The sequence below is a fragment of the Podarcis muralis genome, chromosome 3, assembly GCF_964188315.1.
Source record: "Podarcis muralis chromosome 3, rPodMur119.hap1.1, whole genome shotgun sequence".
Taxonomy (NCBI): domain Eukaryota; kingdom Metazoa; phylum Chordata; class Lepidosauria; order Squamata; family Lacertidae; genus Podarcis; species Podarcis muralis.
The window spans coordinates 16439692-16462584 of NC_135657.1; the positions used below are offsets into that span (position 1 = coordinate 16439692).

A 22893-nucleotide genomic window follows, 5' to 3' on the forward strand; every position below is an offset into this window, starting at 1 on the left:
AATCTGTGTGTATTGTGAAGGGTGGGGAGGAATTGAAGCATTAAGGTCCCAATGCTGCATACGACTACCTGGGAGTAAGCCATGCAGGAGATATGAGTAGGTGTGAGCTTCTCTCTACACATCAGCAGGGTCTGCCTTGCTGTTTTGTCTCTCCCCTCCCTAGCTTGGTTCATAAAAAGGTAAAGGTAAAGGTACCCCTGCCCGTACGGGCCAGTCGTGTCCGACTCTGGGGTTGCGTGCTCATCTCGCTTAAGAGGCCAGGGGCCAGCGCTGTCCGAAGACACTTCTGGGTCACGTGGCCAGCGTGACGAAGCTGCTCTGGCGAGCCAGCACCAGCGCAGCGCATGGAAACGCCATTACCTTCCCGCTATAAAGCGGTACCTATTTATCTACTTGCACCAGGGGGTGCTTTCGAACTGCTAGGTGGGCAGGAGCTGGGACCGAACGACGGAAGCTCACCCCGCCGTGGGGATTCGAACCGCCAACCATGCAATCGGCAAGTCCTAGGCACTGAGGTTTTACCCACAGCGCCACCCGCGTCCTGCTTGGTTCATACAAGGAAGTAAAACCATCCCGTGACAATAAACAGTTTCCTTTAGTGCCAAAGACTGTCATCACAAAGCAAATGAGAAACTGTGTTCATTCAGGTTGGTGTTTATTTTTTTGTAAGGACATTCCAGGTTAGGATTAGCAATAAGGACATCATGCTAATGGGAGTGAAAAATTATTCTGAGAAGACACTATTTAAAGTAAGTTTCAATTCATTCTGGGGGGGAAAATCTTTCTTCCTGTGAAGTTTCTCTTAAAAATCAGTGACAGTTATATTACTAAATATCAAAGTGAAAAGGATTTACAAATTTAGTTCTGCTTTTAAAATTGTTGCAATGCATACAGTTTTAACCAGAATTAACCAGCAATTTTACATCTAATATTCCAATATAATAATCCAACTTGCCATTTAAACCGAAGTGGAAAATAGTGATTGTAAATGAAAATGTACATTTTACTGCTGTGTGGAAACTGTGTTTAAGGTCTGCTGTATACAGTTTTTTGCACATGCTGCCTATAAGGCAGTTCAAACACCTGTAGATAACCGTTACACAAGTGAAAAAAGCTCTATGTAATATACTGTCATCTACTCTTCAGAAGCCAACGGGAAAATGGTTGTGTAAAAACACTTTCATTATAAAACAAAATGAACTTAAGTTAGATTGAGACAAGAAAACCTAGAGCCTGCAGACAACATACGATTTCTTCAAGTGTGTAAATAAAGAGGGAAGGAGCTCCTTAACATGCTGTCCTCTGCTCTACAAATGGGAGGAAGTAGAGAAGCAAAGCTTCAAGGTATAAGGATTAGAGCCATCTGCAAGATAAAAGGGGAAACTGTTAAGAATGTCACTTTGGATGTTTTTTGCCTTATGTCAGCTTGCTAGTCTGAGAAAAGAGAATTCTTTAAGCAAGTGTTTAACTACTGTGAAAAACTGCTACTAAAATACTAGAATCTATTTCTAGCACACCAGTGCGTAATGCATCAAAACTCAACCAAACCTTTCCCCTAGAAAGAAAACACTGTCTTTCTAAGAAACCAGTTCCATGGCTTTATAGGGTGTTGTTCCCATGGCTTCCATCACAGTTGTACTTCTGATGCAGAAGTATCACACAATCAGACCATTTAAATAGCATTATCGTCTTGATGGGAAACACAGTTTTCTCCTAATACATCTATTGCTGTTGTGGTCACTGCATGGTATGTGGGTACACAAATTAACCAAGTTGCTATTGGATATTACCTGTGACATCACTCACAAAGAATTACTACTAGATACGGAGCTTGTAAATCAAGGCCTCTGCTCTTACTTTCACTTTAGGGCAGAGAAAGTAACCAGTTACCATTTTACATGTTTTCTTCATTGTCCTTCACTGACAGAGGCCAGTGTTGCCCACAGCACCCCAGACCATCATTCAAGAACACCACTGGTGTACTAGATTGTTTTATTGCACACAGTCTTGGTATTATATTAGTGAGATGGCATATAAATTCTTTAAAATAAATCAATAAAACCCTTTAAGAATGTTTCAATACAGTGACTTACTGGGGACTCTTATCTGGTAGTGATTAAGTACTGTAAGGGCTTCCACTGCATCTGTCTTGCATTCCCACTCCAACAGACCGGAAAGTGTTTTGGCTGAAGCTGTCAAAACAAAAGTTTAAAATGTTTGCTTCACACCACCATCGGTAAGTTAGGCTTCTTTGAGCACTTAAATAAAGTCAAATATTCACTTACGCTTTGGATCAAATACTTTGTATTTGATAAAAGACAGAACTTCATGATCATCACACAGCTGGAACAATAAAGTGAAAATATGTTCATTAAACACCAACCATCTAATTCTAGAGTATGTTACTTCAGAGCTGCAAAAACTGGCGATTTCTGGGATAAGGAGGACACTTGGCACAAAATGGTTGATTAACTTACTTTTTAAGCATCTAAGCGTCTAAGACAGCAGCAGGGAACCTCCAGCCTGCAGAGCTCATTAGGTCCAGCATGGACCCCTCTCTAGTGCACCCAAGTGTTCTGTTTTGGAGTGGTCTGCATGAAAATAGCTTGCTAAAACAAGAGGTTTTTTCTTCCATTTTAGCAAGCAGTTTCAGTATAAATGGTGTCATGATACTGAAGCAAAGCACACTTCCACCGCCAATCAGCTGAATGGCAGTGGGTGAGCACCTTCGAAAGGAACTGCACCATGAGAGGAAAATGGTTTGCCTTTAAACCGCTTGCTAAAATGGTTTCCCCCTCCTTTTTAGCAGACGGCCTCAATTCAAACCAGTCTATGATAAGGCAACAAGTCTCTCTGAAGGTGCATTCCAACCAGATTCAGCCAATCGGTGCTGGGAATTCACCTTAAAATGAGATTGCTGTAACTGTCCATCAGCTGATCAGTGGATACATCCATCCCCTTTTTACTTTGATAGGCATCACCTGTCATATTATTGACGGGTGTGTGCTTCCGCCCACCTATCAAAACTTGCCTGTAGTGAGTGTAGCTGCCAGATCCAGCCCACTGGCCAGATCCAGTTCCCCATCCCTGATCTAAGATATAAAAAATGGAGTCTACTTTAAGGAGGTTAACAAATACTGACATCTAAAACCTAAATTACACTTTAACAGCTATGATTCCTACAGCATCCTACCTTTACAAAGCTCTCTTCAGTCACACACAGTGGAACATTATAGTAATGCAACACACAGGATGGTGGCTGAATGATATTCTTGGAAGCTTGACCCGCACTGGTAAAGCGATTGTTCTTGCTCATTGCAAAGTCTTTATAACTGCTTGTCCCGTCTTCCAGCTCGAATATCTGACTAGGAACAACTGAATGCTGTTTGGATACACTACAAATAAAGAGTACATATTTAAGAACATCTTTGGGGAGTGTAAAAAAAAGGGGGGATCTTTTTTATGGAATTCACAAAGCAAATTTCTTTACAAAATATGAACTCAAAGGTATAATCAACATTTCACATGTATGTCTCACTTTAGTGACTGACATTTGTCAAGTTATTGAAGGATATCGAAATAGAAGTATTTACATTAATGAAGTTTACTCTTTGCATATAAGAACAGTATTCTTTTAAAAAACCACTTTATTCAGCAGCATTTTAAGTATTATACACTGCTAGACAACTTACATATTAAAGGTGTGCTTTTGTTTTAGTAGTAAGATGAAATGCACACATACCAAACATTGAGTCTCTTCCCAAACAATTTGACGTTATTGAGGTGTGTGACTGCTCTTTCAACAGCATATTCATCACCCATTTCCACTAAAGCTGTGCCTGGAATAGTCTTCATAAACTTCACCTGCAGGGTTGTTGGAGTTTTTTGGAAGAAAAAGACAGTACAGTTTAAAGGATGGTATCTTAGGACATTTTCCAATTTGGTTGGAATATGTGTGGCTCTGGTTTCTCTTCACAGCAATTGCTCATTATGCTTTTAAGTTTAAGAATGGCTGGGAAACCCAACCAGGTGGGCGGGGTATAAATAAATAAATAAAAATATTATTACAGTGGTACCTCGCAAGACGAAAAACTCGCAAGACGAAAGGGTTTTTGAGTTGCTTCGCAAGACGAATTTCCCTATGGGCTTGCTTTGCAAGACGAAAACGTCTTGCAAGTTTGTTTCCTTTTTCTTAAAACCATTAATACCCAGGGTGCATTGCTTGAAGAGGTGCAGTTGCACGCGGTGTGGTGGCCTTTTTTGAGATTTTTGAAGACTTTGGTGATTTTTGAAGCTTTTCCAAAACGTCTTTTGAAACCGTGCTTTGCAAGACGAAAAATTCGCAAGATGAAAAAACTCGCAGAACGAATTAATTTCGTCTTGCGAGGCACCACTGTATATTATTATGTGCCTAGAATTTTTCTTTTACCTTTTCAATATTTCCGTACAAGCAGAACAAGTTGAAAACTCTTGAGCAGTTCATCTTTTGCTGGTGCAATCCACTAACCATGACAACAGAACCAGAGGGGTTGCCCCCATGCATGTAAGATGAGGAAGCCTGAGGAAGTGGGTAAGCAACAAGTTCTGGAGTATCCCGAGATGCCATTCGGTATCGGCTCGGTAATGGTAACAGTGGACCATGCGATCCTAAAGAGAAAGTACTGTCTAGTTAATTTGGTTGGGAAAAGTTTTATTTGCTCTGATATGAAGATTATAGCTGCCAAGTTTCAGAAGCTGCCAGTTATATCCATCTCCCCCCCCCCTTTCCCCCTAATGTCTCAACAAATGAAACTGATTTGTAAAAATGTTACATGGAAAAAATATATAAATGAGAGAGAGAGACATTGTACACACTTTTGTAAATCAAGAAAATCTTTAATAAAAAGAAGAAGAAAAAGCAGCTGCCAGTTTTAAGTTTTGCTATAATGGGCTATGCAGATTTAGCATCAACTACTGAAACATTGTTTATCTAAACAAGAATGTTAACTCAAGCAAACAAAATATACCATATTTTTCCATGTATAAGATGATTTTTGCTAAAAAAAATTGTAGGCAGAAATTTGGGGTGGTCTTCTACACGGATAATGAATGAAGAGCGGGGCGGTCGGTTGATCAGTTGACTAACACAGGATAAACAGCTAAAGCCACAAGCCAGACTTAAGAATAAAGGACTCTACTGTTTTTATTTCAATGAGCTTCAGCACACCTAAGTGTTAGATGGTGGTCTAAGTGTGCTACTGCAAGTTTCAACCTCAGTTTTAGAAGTGATTTATGTGTGCAATATGAGAAGTATTAAGAAATGTTTCATTTTCTACTGTGTCAAAGTTAGCTGCAATTTACAAAAAAATCTTGTTTGTTCACAGAATGACAACTTGATTTATAGTAAGCTGTGTAAAAAAAAATGTACTGGCATTTAAAAATAAAAATGAGATCATGAAAAACTGGTCATAAATGGATGCACCATGTAGCCATAACAGAATCCAAACTCAATACATCTTTATACCTAAGTGCACTAGGGCATGAGAAAGGCTCCCTATCCAAGGACAACCTACTGAGGGCCACATGCTGGTCATGGGCAGGGCCAGATGCAACAGTGGGTGGAGCAACAAATGTAAATTTTAACTCTGTACAGTAGGCTTGTTTCTACACAGCCTCCCACACCTCTGTCAGCCCTCCAGCCAAGAAAGAGGCATCATCAGAGTTCAAGGACATATTCTAGCCAGATATAAACATGCAGGGTGCAAAGCAAAGCCAGTGAGGGGAGTGGCCTGGCCAGAGTTCTGGGGATAAATTAAACAGGCCTGGAGAGCCAAATCTGACCCCTGGGCATGGGGTTCCCCACCCTGCACTAAGGCAAAGCAAGCTGGTTCAGGTGGCACAATGAGGGCAGCTAGACAAATGTGGGAACTGGTGCCTGAATAGTGAAGCAAGACATGTACAACTGTATTGGCCTATTTTCCAACTTAACCCATAACAGGAAGCCATATAACTTACCATAGCCATCATGCCTAAAGGATGAAGGGTGTTCTCCCAAAATAGCTTGCCTCTGGCGGCCTTTCCCTCTATCTAAAAGGGGAAAAAGCATTATTAAACAAAAGCAACTCCTGCTTAAAGATAGTGGAACTTCACCAGTAAGGACAGAGGGGAGTATTTTCTGGTTAAGAACCCTGCTGGATCAGAGCAAAGGTCCAATAGTGGCCAGCCCGATACATCCACGTTACTTTTAAGATTTTCTTTGCATACTGTAAACTAACTGTTTTAAGTTGATTTGCTCCAGCACAAAACACAGTTGAAAGATACCAAAACTATTGTTCACTTGAGAATATTGTGTTTGAAAAGATTTGACATTTTAAACCTAAGAAGCCTGGACAATTCTCTTAACATCACACAATACCGCAGAGTACAAATTGCCTATAACTCTCATAAAAACAAGTTCTAAATGCAGTACAATCAAAGGACAGTACCTGAATCACACTATTAGCTTCAACAGCAACACATTTTCAAAGTGGGCTTCTTTCAAGAAGTTTCAGCATAAGCCAACAAAAACCTGTATTACATGGTTTCATGATCAGTAAACAGAGAGTACCATATTTGTGTACATACATAATCATATCAACAACTTATAATCTGGGGAAGTGCTGTGAAGACTATACATTACTATACTACTAATACAGTCTATTGTATAATTGCAATACTGAAAAATTGCACTATTATAAGCACTTTTAACAAGGAAACATTCTTTCAACAAGCCGCATTTTATACAAGAATGTAAAGTTAACCAAGGGGTCAACAGTACTGGATAAAAGCAGTACACCAACCTAAAGTAATTATTTGCAATCATCAAGTAAAACTGCATTACAAGAACAAGCAACAGTTAGCTTTAACTTTCGCTGCTTCTTTTCATTAGGCAATCTGAAGTTCCAATACCTCAACTGATTGTGCAATGGGAAATGAGAAATATCTCAAGTGTGGATAATGCACAATATTTCAAGTTTGTTTCCAATGTTTGAGACTGCTAAAACAACCTAGGTTAAATCAAGGAATTAGACAGTCGTATAATAATTTGATTTTGATAGTGGGAGAGTAAAGAGAGATTGTGGCACCCAGAACACAAACCCATTACTAGAAAGCAACTTCCACAGATTTCAGCATGTGCTATCCGACATGGAAGTGCTATTCATCTCACATATTAGCCATATCATTCAGCCCTGAAGTTACATAAGACGACAGGATTTTTGTACAATGGAAGTAGCAAATATCAGCCACCAGAATTACATGTTTGAGTAAGATGCAATGGCAGTCTTCAGCTTGGGAAATGAAAAATTTCATTTCAAACCGCCAAGTTCTGAAGATCAGTGGGTACCCTTGAGCAAAACCAATCTTTTCCACCTGACATACCTAACAGAAAAGCCTAGGATGCAAAATGTAAAATAAATTAATTAATACAGCCATCAGTTAAAATCTCCTGCTTTAAATTTTAAACACTAAACTGGGGCAGAGTTTCCAGTCTGAAGAAACCAGAACCGAAGCCTGTTTTGTAAAGAACATTCTCCCTGAAGCCAGAATCTTGCAGACTGGTTGGCCGTGGGGAGAGGAACAGACAACAACTTAAGAGGAATAGTTTGAAGAATGCATGTAAAGCAGCCCATCACAAGGACACTTTTGTGTAGACCACTCTTGTAAGAATGCCAAGAAACTCAGTGAGTACTACATCGCAAGCTGACAAAGCTAATCATAGAATCATAGAGTTGGAAGAGACCACAAGGGCCATCGAGTCCAACCCCCTGCCAAGCAGGAAACACCATCAGAGCACTCCTGACATATGGTTGTCAAGCCTCTGCTTAAAGACCTCCAAAGACGGAGACTCCACCACACTCCTTGGCAGCAAATTCCACTGTCGAACAGCTCTTACTGTCAGGAAGTTCTTCCTAATGTTTAGGTGGAATCTTCTTTCTTGTAGTTTGGATCCATTGCTCCGTGTCCGCTTCTCTGGAGCAGCAGAAAACAACCTTTCTCCCTCCTCTATGTGACATCCTTTTATATATTTGAACATGGCTATCATATCACCCCTTAACCTCCTCTTCTCCAGGCTAAACATGCCCAGCTCCCTTAGCCGTTCCTCATAAGGCATCGTTTCCAGGCCTTTGACTCATTCCTTATCAATCAATCAGTATGCTGCTCACAACACTTAAAGGAAATGTCTCAAGCACGCCCTGTGCTGCATTATTACGGCTATTGCTGATAACAGATTCTATACATTGTTTAACTCTCGAAACTGCAATCCTGTTTGGAGAAAGGACTATCTGTATCTCTGTTCCCCTCCATCACTTCTTGTCTAGGACAAGGATGGGGTATCTATGGCCCTCTGAATGTTGTTCGACTACAATTCATATCTTCTCTGACTACTGGCAATGCTGGTAGTGGTTGATGGGACTTGGAGTCCAACACAATCTGGAGGACTACAGATTCCCTAGAAAATGAGCTATAAACCGTATATTCAGCTCTCTTTCTGCATGAAACTCTACTTGAGTACAAAATAAAAAGTAAGCAAACTGGATATAAAGAGCCACACAACTTACTCCCTATGTCCAAGGGAATCTTACACTACTCCTCCCGCAAAAGAGGAGCCCCTCCAGTACATGGCAACCGAGAACACTTTCAAAAGCAGTTTGCAATAGGACATGGAATTTGCTGGTGAAATAAAATAAAAATCCCAATGAACATTGCCACACACTTGGAAGCACCTGCTTTGTTTTCTTCCAATATTTCTCATTTCACATCGTTTAATATTCTGGGGTAAGGCACTGTTCAGAAATACTGTGTGAACTGCATGCCTGCCAGTTGCTTGAATAGTTTCTATGTATTTCAGAAAATTAACACCTGAATTGCCCAAGGTAACTCAGTGACTTCCCAATATGGTAGTTTGGGGGAGGAATGTGAACTTTAATGTAACGTACTGCAGGTGGACAATCTGCTAACCAATGCTGCAGCCCCCTTATTAACCTTTTACAAACACTTAATTCTGCATGTCCAAGCCCTAACCTTTAAATAATACATTTTTACAAGCCAAAGCACTACCAGTAAAAACAACCTTTCAGCAATAATTAAAAGGCAAGTTGAAACCTTCACTATGTTTAAAATTTAGAAGATACTCTACCTTGGTAAGGTAAGTTCCCACCTCCATGTTATAAATGCCTAGATTTTCAAAAGGTACATTACAGCAAATTATACACAAATCATTCAGTTACAAAGAACATTTACAGAAGTCAAACTACATAGCTTTTTTTTTTTTTACATTTCCATGCAGTTGTTATTCAAACTAGCCTTTGCAGTAAAAATGCTTAGACAAATTAGACCTTGTGTCAAATACTGGTGCTTGAGGGGACTTGACAGCATACAGCAAATTTTCAATTAATCTTTAAAGTAAGTGCAGTCCTTTAGAAAGCATTTACAATGGAAAACCTAACTTCAATTTTCTCTTACATATGAGAAAGAAAGTTACCGCAATGTACAGGAGAGAAACAAGAGTTTGGATCTTCCATTTTATGGTGTTTCATTCTACAATGGTAATTTTAAAGGGACATAAGATTGGAAACACATGCAAACTGGTTTAGAATGGGTACAGTCTACCATGGTATTTTCGTGCCATGCAAACCAGAAGTGCTGTAAGTGGTCCTCCTTGATATGCTTGTGGTGATGGTGCATGCAGTATGCAGTCAAGGTGAGTTGCAAGTCTGAGGTTTTTCAGAGGGCCTGTTGATGATGCCGATGTGGTGCATGATGAAGTGTAGAGTCAGCCTGCTGGAGTCCTCTATCCTTCTTAATGCCTTGTCCAACAAGTGAGGAAAATCCTTTCCGTGGAGAAGCAGTGTGCAAGTTTGTAGTTTGTAAGGAAAGTCTGCATCAGTGTCCTCTCCTCCAAAGAGTGAGAGCTGCTTGGAGAAATGCAAGTCCTTGTACTGCAAACATGCCTGCATGTGTGGGCTCCTTGTTAAATAGCTCAATAGGAACCAGCAGGGGGCAATAATGTTGAATTATTCTTTTCCAGGATTACAATTGCCTATTACAAGAGCTGCATCAGAAATACCTGGCTTGAAGTGACTAACACATTAGACAAGCTAACTGCATATATGTATATATTTAAATGCACATTTAGTACAATTACCAAAACACTTACCTCGTCTGCCCAGATATGGTTTAGTATAGTCCCAACTGTCATTGTCATTTCGAATGACATTAAGTCGAGTTGGCTGTTAAAAGAGAAACAAACAGCAAGTCTTAATCACTGCTTTTCTCCCAAGAAACAGTTTAGAAGCTGAAGAAAGTATGATCATTACCCTTGCATATTCAATTTTTAGTGTACAACATCCTGCATATATATCTGCGCCGTTGAGTGCTGCTTTTGCCTTCTGAGCACAAAGAACGGATTCAAACTTGATTTATGTTAAGGATTGTTATTTAAATCGGTGCCCCCCACCAAGAAAACAAGCAGCCACAAGTTAAGCTAATTTAGACCACAACACAGTAGATCTAGAAGTTGCTCAAGGCTCTTTAATTACACATGCAGAAACATCAATTTTATGTATGAGTCAATGACTAATACATGAAGGACATGAAATCAAGAGCAACCCTATTGGTCTAAATTGCATATACGACCTTTTCAAATAAGTAATTTCCAAAATGTGTTCAACTTTAAAACAGGACTAGTATATGAGCAGTGTGCTTGCTATGAGCACTACATTAAAATCTTCACATTGTCAAATATGAACAGATATGGGGTGGAAAACCCGTGGCCCTCCAGCAAATGTTGGATTTCCTCTGGTCATTAACTGCAGTCAGCATGGCCAATGATGGGGCATGACTGGAGCAGCACTCAAACACTAGAGGATCACAAGCTCTCCACCCCCCGTTTAGGTACTAGTCTACACTGCCCTCATCATGGGATAGAAGCCAGAGGGTGGATGATATGCAGATATGAGTTCACTAGTTCTCTAGCACAGTTGTTTGCCTGACAGGATTAACATGAGAGGAACACTTCCCCTTATTGAGGCCACTGTGAAATCCCTAGAACATAATCTTCAGAAGCATATACACACAGGTCACCACAAAAAGGATATTCAACCATGGCTTGTATTCCGTTCCTCTTGAATATGACAATACGCTGTACTTTTCCCACAGGGTTGCACACTGTATACAAAACGTCCTACAGAAGAATGAGGGAAATATTCAGATACCGTATTTGAAGCTTTACTTGGCAAATGCTATTCAAAATGTTATTAGCACACAAGAACAAAATCCCCTCCTTTAAGCAGGTAAAGTTTGGACCTAATTTTTTTTTTTAGAGGAAGTCACTTGTGTACTAAACATAGATCAAGAAATTTATCCCAGTGACAGATATATAGCTACATAGAGAATGCAAGGATATGATAACTGTAAGAGAAAAGTAGAGAAACATTCTAGCTGTAGTTTATCATCAAAACAGTAAGCCTAAATTCGGTTTTATCTCTATGTGCTTCCAACAACTACTAAGATTGCCAAAGTTTTTGTGTCCTTAAATAATTTTTAACTTATACTATATACCATTTATAAATTGGGAATAAGCAGAATGTAAACAATGGGAAAGGCTCATTCAAATGTAGCCACTAAAACTTAAAAAGACCTTAAAAATACCAGTGAACATAAGAATTTTACCAAAGTGCTATGGTAATGCTATTCATTACACAAAGATAGTATGACTCTATGAATCATGGTACATACACAACTGCCCTATAGAATAATGCCTACATGTTTAAAAGAAGGGTGATCTCGGACAAGCTACAAATATACTAGTTTATAGAATATTGCATTGAGTTTTTGTCTTTGAATAATTTGACTAAATTAAAGACATTTTTAAAATACTATACTATAATTTAAAACTATCATATGATTTCCGTTAAGACAAGTACAGTGGTACCTCGGGTTACATACGCTTCAGGTTACATACACTTCAGGTTACAGACTCCGCTAACCCAGAAATAGTGCTTCAGGTTAAGAACTTTGCTTCAGGATGAGAACAGAAATTGTGCTCCGGTGGCACGGCAGCAGCAAGAGGCCCCATTAGCTAAAGTGGTGCTTCAAATTAAGAACAGTTTCAGGTTAAGTACGGACCTCCGGAACGAATTAAGTACTTATCCCGAGGTACCACTGTACAATTATAGTGTACAAATCAGGAACCAATGACAAGTGAAATCGGAATAATGTAAAGAAATGTAAGTGATTGGCAGTTCCAAGCAAAAACATAAGTAGTGAGATGTTGCTGAATAGGAAGCAATTTCATTGTCTTCTTTTTTCCTTCCTATTACGGGCTGGTTGAGTACAAAAACATTCACCACAGACTTTAGATTAGAACCAAACAATTATCTAGCCAAAGTAACTCTTCTGCTGCACAGATCTCTGTTGAATGAAATAATATCCTCCCCAACTGTTTGTTCGCGTGGAACAAATAAAGAATAACATGTACAGATCTGTGTGGATGCTTTCATTTTCATTATAAGATTAAAGTATATGATCTCGTTGACACCCAACCCAAAGCCAAACCATGGCTTAGCATGAGAATCTTAATCTCAGGGTCATGGGTTTGAGTCCCATGTTGGGCAAAAGGATCCTGCATTCCAGGGGTTGGACTAGATGACCCTTGTGGTCTCTTTCAACACTACGATTCTATGAATAAGCTAACATACAGACCCCTTTGCTTCCCTTCTGGTTGTTGTTCTGCTGCTGCTGAGTTGTTCAAACATGGGTTCATGGTTTAGCCCTCCCAGACAAGCTGCAACCTATAGAACAGTGCTTGGTTACAGCTTGTGGTTTGTCTAGGGAGCACTAAACTACAAACCCAGGTTTGGATGACAGGATGAGCAAAGCCATGGCATAGAGAGGAAGCAAAACAGCCACAGCCACAATCTCCTCTCTGGGAGTCTGCATATTTGCTCATACATGCTAAGCTGTGGTTCAGATTAACATTCAATGCAAACAAGGGGTCTGAGAGTTTATCAGAGCAAGATAGGAGACAGAAAGAAAACTCTTCAAAAGGAAAATATCATGCATTGAAGTCACTTAAAGTTATGCTTAAGATTAAGACATACCACTGTAATTGGATAAAGAGGGTTCTGAATTGATAAGAGCAGAACTTTGTTCCCACCCGAGGGGTCGTCTGTGTTTCCAGGTCGGGTAATTCTTTTGCTCGTAGAGTAATTGAAAAATGCTTGTTGCCCAGCTATATATACCGGTTCATCTGCTGCAAATGTCACACATTTTTTGGCACTTTCAATATCCTCAAATTCTACCAAAGCCTGGCGTTTAAATGGCATCATCATCACATAGCTGCAGGAAAAACAAAAACCGTTAATGCGCCATCATTAAATCATTAAGTTACAACTGATCTTAAAAAACTTTACAATAACTATTACTATTGCAAACTCAAATAAAATCTCCTACATTTCTTAAAATCCATGGAAGTTTGTTTGAAATCTACAGCACATGTGTCCATGTAACAATAGGGCAAGTTGGCAGCCAAGGTATATAAATATCTAATGTAGAAGCACAGAAATAGAGTGTTCTCTTACCCAGCTTCCATATGGAGATGAGCACAATGATTTGCCTCAGAATTAACTTCTGAAGGATTTGGTAATTCCAAGGCTTGAGGCTTATGCTTCAATTTAGGCCTTGAAGAAGTCACTTTTAAATGCGTTACGAAGTTCATTTCGAGTCACTGAAGATATAATATAAAGTAAACATACCATATGGTTCCAAATTTTTCAAGTGCCTCCACAAGATCTGCCTCCACAACTGATTCACAGAGCCCTCGGACATGGACCACAGGAGAAACAGAAACTTTGTGATGACTTCCACCAGCATCCTAGCAAAAGAGAGCAATAGACTTTATTTTTCCAATTTAAATATAAAAAAGTATTATAGATAGTTAACTGACAAAGTACTTTCAAGTTTATACTCGCCAAAATGTAACCCTAGTCTAAACTAGAAACTGTAATTAACATTAACTTTGCTTAATTTAACAAGCCAGCTTCAGAAACCATGACATGTTAACATAGTTAACGTTAATTATGTTACACCAGAAAACAGACTGCAGCTAAAGGAAAGCAAAACTTTCCAAACTCCTCCATCCCAAGGCTCACCCCTGCTTATAGCACAAAGCCACACGTTTAGCATAATGTGTCATAGGTAGTTTGAAAGTCCATGACTGTAAGGCTGTAACCTATACCTTTAAGCCCTATCAAATTCAACAGGGCTTTTGAATAGATATTCGTAGAACTGAGCTGTAGGAGTTTGAGCTTTTCCAGATGAGGAAAAAGCCCTGAATTTTATTCTTAGTGCTTGAGTAGTACTGGTCAAGATCTAGTTCCCATAGCCCATCCTAGCATTCAAAACTCCCATTGTTCTAGGCACATTTTGCAGCAAGGAATTTCATTAGCACGAGCAGTTTCTGATCTCCAGGCACAGTACTGCACTTCAGATTAAAACTGCAGAGTGGAAGGAGGACTTTTTTCTGCCTCCCCACATCCAGTAATACTCTGAAGACTGGAGAAGAGACCCTCTTAAGAATATTAGGGGGGCAGGTAGGGGAAACATGGCTGTGTTTTTTGCAATCTTCAAATGAGGACTAGACCATGTGAAAAATGAATATAAGATTTTAGCTGCACTTCATTCATTTTCAGCTTTGTGTTCTTGTTATTAAAAAAACACACCTAAATATTCCGTTGTTGTGCCCGTAACCTAGGTTTAAGGTGTCATTTAGCTCCTAGCATTCATATCCCAGTTTCTAACACTGGTCCATCCCCATAACATGCATGGTAAGTAGAACAGTATCAATACTGGAAGAGACGGCTTGCTTTTCGTTTTAAAGTATCAGAGAAGACATACGCTCCTGCCGAGGAAGAGGACATATGCTCCAAAGCAGTATGTACCAGAAAACCCAAATTAAAAATGGTAACATTTAAAGAGAAGGCAGGCATACCTAGCAGTCTAATTTTGAAGGACTGCAAAATCTGCTCCACAAGTACTCACTAGAATAGGAGGAAGAATCATTTTAAGCCTGAGGGTTGCATTCCCTAACTTTTGGGGACCACATGTCTGCAGTGGGGAGAAGCAAAGCAGAGAACTGGGCCACCCCATTCGCCCTCTCTCTCACACACACACACTAACAGAGCAATTATGCTTGAATAAGGATCCTCTTGGCTCCAATGAGTGAACTGCGGTTTATTAGGGGAATTGCATGACAGAGAGGGGAGGGTAAACCCTTCCATATCCAGGTATAAACTCACCCACCCCAAAAACCATATCTGAACAGCAATCAGGCTTAGAAAAAGGCTTCCATTGGTCCTTTCTGTAGATAATGGAAAACTCGTAACTTTCATTTCACAAGGAGTATTTTGAATAACTGTCAAGTTCAGAATGACAGCAGTAGCAGCAAAGAATTTTAATTCTGTACTTCTCAGGCCAAGAAGGTATCCCAAAACATCCATCCAACATAAATCATTTTAAATTAGCCATATCTCTCCTCATCATAACCTGCTGATTTATCTGAAACACACTGCATATTCTTGCATGCTACCCCATTCTCTGAGCAGTGTAAGATTCCAGGGGTTCTAGGTGCTTACCCAGGGTTCATGTTTCTTTTGGAATGAGGGACAGCGGAGACTGAGGTGACTTTATGATATATGGTTTATTAACACATATATACAACCTTAGCATGTATGTGATGGAGGGATTCACAACATTAACACCCCAAGAGGGTCTTGCTTCTTCCATAGCCACCTTGGATTCCAGGAGAAATCAGGCATGGTGCTCTCTCCCTCTTCTTTTGCAGCCTGCAGTTTTGCTTCCAGCTTCTAGCTCATGTAACTCAACTCTCTACTCTGACCCTTTTTATTTTTAACTAACAGGCATTTGAGGGAGGGAGGCCTACCCATTTGTCCTCTGACACAGAGCAACTCCCTTTGTTACCTTAAGGACCCATACTTAGAGGGCCACTACCAGGCTGGCCTGGATATTCCAGCAAATGAATGTACTGGATACAGGAATTAGAAGAGGGGCTCAAGCATACAGCCTACTTCTCCCACCCCAAACTCATAACAATATAAAATTAAAACGCTAGTACTGTATTCTCTTTTCTTGTTCATGAATTTTCCTATAAGCATGGACTCTAACCCAGGCAGATGTCATATAGACCACAAGAGGCACACCTTCCAATGAAATAACACTGCATCATAATGGCCAGGGCTCTATAGCAAACAAACTAAGCAGAATGATCATAATCAAGCCTTAGCTTCCTGAACAAATCTCAGGAGCTGAACATAACTAATCCATAGTGAAATATGCAATGCCATCTGAATTTCTAAAATTAAATACTCATAACAGCAATTTTATTTATATGTAACAGATGTCAACCAAATCTTTTGTAAAAATATGGACAGTAGGGGGAAGGAAGTAAAGCCTTGACGTTTTTATGAAGGGAGCTCTTGGATCTTGTAATATGTAACAAAATTCTATTAACATCTTTCTTAAACCCCAATTATAATGCAAAACTGAATTGTCCCAATCTGAGATAAACTTGGCAAATGTTTTTGCATGATCTTAGCCAGACAGAATATGAACAAAATGGGAATGGCAATATGTAGTGAAACAGCTTCAGAGATCAGCTGACTTTGTAGCATGAAGTAGAATAAACTTATAAAGAAAAAATATCTCCATCTAACATACTGCAAAGGGAGGTTGTAATGATAAATGAAAAAGTGCCTTGTGTACTAGCAGCTATAATAGCACTACGTTTTTCAATACATGCGTCTACTTGCTTTAGGCTTTGAAGACTGAAAATTCCACACTTAGTTTTACTAATAACAGTACAATAACGGATTTTTATAGTAACAGTACTATAAATGTTCAAAACGGAGAAATTTATTTGTGCTGCCTTGGTTGTACATGGGGAAATGGGAGTTTAAATTTGGATGTGAAGAATTCAGACCATAACAGACATCAAATAAGTGCCCAACAAATTGGATTATTTTAATGTTATTTATCAATTAATAAAATGTGTTAATCCAAATGATCCAAATGCAATTATCCTGCCCCTAACAGAGGTTTATCCTACAATACTGGATTTCCCCCTAAAGATACAGGTCCAGTCTGTTCTTAAGAATGTCCAAGCTTCCACAATCTCCTTAGGTTTATTTGTTCCAACTGCTGATCAACTGTTTAATAAAGGACAAAAGCCCTCTGGCTCTTTTCTCTGTAGTGTAGTTCCTTTGCTTGACGGGTATGACGCACACACAGAGAGAACAAATACATTCCCTGCCAAACGCTGCAGGGCTCCCTCTGAAAAAAAGCCATGGACGCCAGAGCCCCTCCAATGAAACATACTATTCTTTATTGCAAGGAAAGGACACAGATGGTCATCATTCCCCGCAGCCTGTGCACACAGCTTACTTATCTCATTAAGGGATGAAAACATGTGAATATGTACACATATGGAGGAAAGGAGGCTGCAATACTCAGTTTCCACCCACAAATTCTCTCTCCCCGCATTTCGGGGGGGGGGGATGTAAGCCGAAGTTATAAATACAACCCAATTCAGGGATGTAAGAAAAACTGCCTTCAGAAAAGTGAACAATGGAAAACACACCTCGCTCTCCCCGTTGTTTTATTAGAGGAAGCCAAGAGAATTTTTTTTTTTTTTTTTTTTTTGCCTCCCGCACAATAAATCCTTTGATGGACAAAAGCGGAGTTACGCATCCTCAGTCGGCTTGTGGCAAACCCCACTATGTATCCAACGAAGGGGTCTCTCCGGCTCATTAAATCTTCTTCCACAAGTTGACATTAAAAAAACACACAAAACTGTCGCACCTTAAAATGTCGTTTACCATAACAGACTAATCCTTCTGGAACATGCCCAGTTCTCTTCCCACATGCACGCCTATTATTATTATTATTATTCATTTTTTTACACCGCCGTTCATCCCAGGATCTCAAGGAGGTTAACAATATGAAAACACGAAAATGCGTAAGGTTAATAAGGAACAAAACTTAGTAGAAAAACTTGGGATTCTCCTTTTTATGATTTTTTTTTTTAAATAAAAACCCTCTTCAATTTGCGGATTACGCTCCCGGTGCTGCACACGCCGACTTGGAAGTAAGGCGCGCGGGAGATATACTCCCGAGTAGGCGCACCTCGGCTCGGGCTGACGCGGGTCTCCTCCACCCGCCGTTCGCTCCCAGCGCGTCGGACTATAAGCGGCCGGCCCTGCTTACCCCTCCGGAGAAGCCCCCGGCGCGAGGGGCGGCCTTCTCCCTGCGGCTCTCGCCCTCCTCAGCCCCGTACTCGATCTCGCCCTCCTCGGCGGCGGCGCTGGGCTTCAGCCGCTTGGCCTGGCTCTCGTAGGCGCCGTCCTCCTCCTCCTCGTACTGCTCCCCAGAAGACGGCGAGGACATGGCGGCGGCAAAGTGGAGGTGAGGGAGGATACGGGACCCTCGGGGCTCCGCAAGCGGCGCGCAAAGACAGGTGAAGAGGCCGACGGAACAGGCCCGCGCCGGTGATGCTCGTGAGCGATTCTCCTCAGAGAAGACCGCTGCTATAACGCACGCAAAGGGGCGGGGAACGGAGGGCGGGAAGGGCAGTGCAGGTCCTGTCCTGCGATTGGAAAGACCTGTAAGCTGGAAGTCCGTGATTGGCTGACGGAGAAGCTTCTCAGAAGATCGGGGACACGCGACTGGACAAATGAAACGCCCGTCACGGCTAGATGAAAACGCTGTTCTCCCCCCCCCCCCCGCCCCCGTATGTCTCGCTCTATCCCTCTCTCGTCCCCAACTCCCGTTCCAGAATCTGCCGCTGGATTCCCTTTATTCCTCGACTGGAGAGAGAAGCGCGAGGGAGACGCAGCCGCGCGCGCATGCGTGCCCTCGCCGTTACTATGGCCAACGGTCGCAACGTGCGCGCGCTGCGGTGAAGGCAGGCTTTGTGTATGAGCGTCTGGTGGCGAAGGACGGTTCCCGCCAAAGCGGTCTGGAAGAGGACAACTGAGGAAGCCAATCCCTCTGGCTGATTGTTTTTGGAAGAGGGCAGCATTTAACAGCCGTCCTCACGTTTTTTGGGTGCTGGTGGTGCTGGGAATAGTTCCCCACCAGGAATGCGTTTAAGAAGTTGCCTGCGTGTTTGCGTGTGTGTGTGTGTGTGTATATATATATATATATATATTGAGTGATCACAAGGACGTGAGCAAACTTCCAGGTTCATCGTATTTCTTCATGAGGCTAAATGTTGTGTAAACACAAACATGCAATAATAATAATAATAATTAATAATAATAATGGAGTGAGGATGAGAAGGTGCTGGTTGCTGGGCAAGGTGAGAGGAAAGTCCCACTGCAGTTCGTTATAATCTTAAATTGGGATGGGGGGGGAAAGTGTTTTAATACAGATGGAAGCCTATGCATGTTTACTAAAGGCAGCCCTGTTTAGGGAAACTTCTAATGTTTAATAGGTTATTGTATTTTAATATTCTGTTGGAAGCTGCCCAGAGTGGCTGGGGAAACCCGGCCAGATGGGCGGGGTATAAGTAAATAATTATTATTACTACTACTACTTAGAAGTAATGTTCACTGGGGTTTTCAACAACCTGATAAATAGGAATAGGTTTGCAGCCATAATTAAGTTGGGTCACACTAGGTGCTAAAACTCTAGTTGCACCTGAGGCTGCAGGCATAGAGAAATGTGGATGATCTCCCTTTGAAAATACAAACACTAGTTCTGTCTTGGTTGTTGAAAGGAAAGCAGGCCTTTGTAGCCTTTGGGTGCAGCCTGAGATCTCTGCACCAAGCAGAGCCTAACCTAGTTGAGACCGAAGGCTTGTGCACATTTATGTGGGAGCGAAGAATCATTGATAACTGGTTTCCGGTCACAACAGGAGTCAATGCTGGTTCAGGCAGGGGAAAGCCAGGATTTATGAGGCAAAAATCCTGGCAATGTTCTCCAGTGGGGTCTGGGGAGCTCACTGTATCCTGCTTTGCTGCGCAAGCATGTATTCCAATTTGAAAGGCAGATTGGGTGCGACCTGGGAGCATGTCCCTGCCATGGACAGGCCTCTGTCTCTCTGTCTCCGGCATGATTTGTGGTTGGTTGGTTGGTTGCTAGTAATAATAATAATAATAATAATAATAATAATAATAATAATAATAATAATAATAATTTATTTATACCCCGCCCATCTGGCTGGGCTTCCCCAACCACTCTGGGTGGCTTCCAACAAAATATTAAAATACAGTAATGCATCAAACTTTAAAAGCTTCCCTAAACAGTTCCTCTATAATTCGGACAATTGGCATTTATCAAGAGGTCTCCTGGACCACTATATGCTAATGGTATGCAATCAGTCAGCTTCTGAAAGGACTGGGCTTGGCTGTTTGAAGGTACAGTGGTACCTCCGGTTATAAACTTAATTTGTTCTGCAGGTCCATTCTTAATCCGAAACGGTTCTTAACATGAGGCGCGCTTTCGCTAATGGGGCCTCCTGCCGCCGCACCACTGGCGTATCCCGCTCATATGTTTCGAACAGGAGCGGGAAACCTGATTTTAAGAAATTGTATAAAATTAATTTGGTTTGTAATAATTTGGAGAATAAAAATAATTTTTTTTGGGGGGGGGGAATATTGACTACTGCAAGATTTACTTCTAAGTAAACATGCAGAATTTCAGTACCTCCCTCACTTCATTTAGAGCAGGGGTGGCGAACTCCCAAGAGACTGCGATTTACTTTCAGAATTAAAATCTGGAAGCGATCTACCCCCTTTTTTTTTGGAGGAGGAAAGCCCCATTTTTCGGTTAAGCTGCAGGCTTCTTTGGGGAGGGGAGTTCCATTTTGGGGTGGGGAAGGAAGGCAAGGGAAGTTGGGGTTAAGTCACACATGAAAACATCGCTATGGATGAAAACAGCCACACAGAGGGAGCTCCGTCTTCCCTTCCTGAGTTCAAGCAACAATGGAGGGCGGGATGAGGTGGGGCAGGAGTCAGATTTACCGACGTAGAGGATTGGGAGCCAGAGATCAACCACGATCTACCAAAACATCGTGGGGATCTACCAGTAGATCGTGATCGACCTGTTGGACATCCCTGATTTAGAGGTTATTACAAAGTGTTGATGGTTCTTTTCATCTTGCCACCAACATAAACTTCCCTCCACTTTTTGCATAGCATTTAGCCTAATTAATAAGCGTTTTTAGAAACTTGAAGGCTTGCTTACTTCTTGGAGCCCTTCTAGTTGGGACTAATAAACGTATTAACCTACTGTTACTTGATAGGCTAGGGCCTAGCATTAAGTAGGGTGAAGTGATAGTTTTGGGGAACCATTTAAAGACTGCAAATAGTTCCATTTATTTCATATATTTAGCCAGTAATGCAGGTGACATTTACATTTCCTGGTTTAGACTTCAAAATGCCCTGGATTGAGAGGTCAAGATGGACCTCAGCCTAGCTAAAGTGGTCTTAGGTGTCAACATCAACTTAGCTTCAAAGCTTATAGGTTTGTGATCTGCTAGGAGGCAGATTTGCCTCGGTACCTTCAGTTCCAGAATACTAATCTAGATTTATCTGTGAAAGCTAGGTTTAAATCCTTGTTCAACTTTAGAACTTTATGAGTGGACTTGGACAAGTAATGGTATTTCTTCAGGCTAATCTGCATCACAGGATTGTAGCTGGAGAGGCTAACACACCAATCTTAAACATTTCCATCAATTACTGATTTCAGTGTGATAGGCTAGCTCAGTCTTGCAACTTGTAAAAATACAAAAATTGCCTTCCTTGATAATACCTATATCCTTGGAGAGATCTTTCTCAAAGACTGGTCAGCTAGATACCTCTAGGGAAATGCATCAGCAGAGCACGACACAATAACCACCTCCAGCTTAGCTTCAACGTCTCTTAATTAAAGGCACATTGATACTGAATACAGTGGTACCTCGGGTTAAGAACTTAATTCATTCTGGAGGTCTGTTCTTAACCTGAAGCACCACTAGCTAATGGGGCCTCACGCCGCCACTGCATGATTTCTGTTCTCACCCTGAAGCAAAGTTCTTAACCCGAGGTAATATTTCTGGGTTAGCAGAGTCTGTAACCTGAAGCGTATGTAACCCGAGGTACCACTGTACTGAGGTTTGAGTGTCATGTAGCTAGAATAGAGTTATGTCTGGCATAGGTGGGACAACGGACTGAGGAGCAAAGGCAAGGAGAGTTGGCTGTTCTGCGTGATTCTTCAACATCAGTCACTTCCACCTGTTTAATGAACAATCATCCTGATTTATTTGCTGGGAAGTTAAAACCTTGTGTCGAGCAGTGCATTTTCCTGTCACCTCCCTTATCACAAAAAAGTCTGATCTTTAGTGGAAGTGGGTGTGTTGCGCAAGATCTTCAAATCAACTTTGATTGCACAACATAAATTTGCTGGTATGTGATTGCATCCCCCCCCCCCCAAAAAAAAAGAATTGCATCAATCTGGAAGCATCAATTGACAAAGAGGTATTCCACAAGACTCCTGTATTAAAAATATATATTTTTTAAAGTCATGATGTGTGTACTCTGATCACAAGCTCCATATGTTGAGATCTTGAAATAATAGGTCCTCTGGCCTGCGTTGTTGAAATTCCAGCATATCTTTAGCATGCTCCAATAGGTGAAAACTGGTGCACATATTGTCAAGGAGTAAATTTTATAGGTGCAGAAGCCACCAGAACATTCTTGCAGTTTGTAAATATCTCTGGGTTCTGGAAGCACAGCGGCTGTTTACAGGCTGTGTGCTATCTGAACTTAAAGGCCAACTGCTCTGGGAACAGGCTAGAATTACTGTCTAATGGGCAGC

At 41.1% G+C, this 22893-nt stretch overlaps 1 protein-coding gene across 1 annotated transcript; it reads right to left on the reverse strand.

Annotated features, from left to right (window-relative positions):
• Nucleotides 1-638: 638 nt before the first annotated feature.
• LOC114594828 (heterogeneous nuclear ribonucleoprotein L-like) lies at nt 639-18753 on the reverse strand. The gene is made up of 13 exons (XM_028724991.2): nt 18301-18753; nt 13776-13894; nt 13122-13359; nt 11118-11203; nt 10338-10434; nt 10178-10250; nt 5995-6066; nt 4430-4647; nt 3743-3864; nt 3194-3395; nt 2286-2343; nt 2094-2192; nt 639-1363 (listed from the first exon to the last, which is right to left on the reverse strand). Exons 1-13 carry the CDS (start codon nt 18478-18480, stop codon nt 1308-1310), a joined length of 1620 nt encoding a protein of 539 aa, XP_028580824.2. The 5' UTR covers nt 18481-18753; the 3' UTR covers nt 639-1307.
• Nucleotides 18754-22893: the final 4140 nt, after the last annotated feature.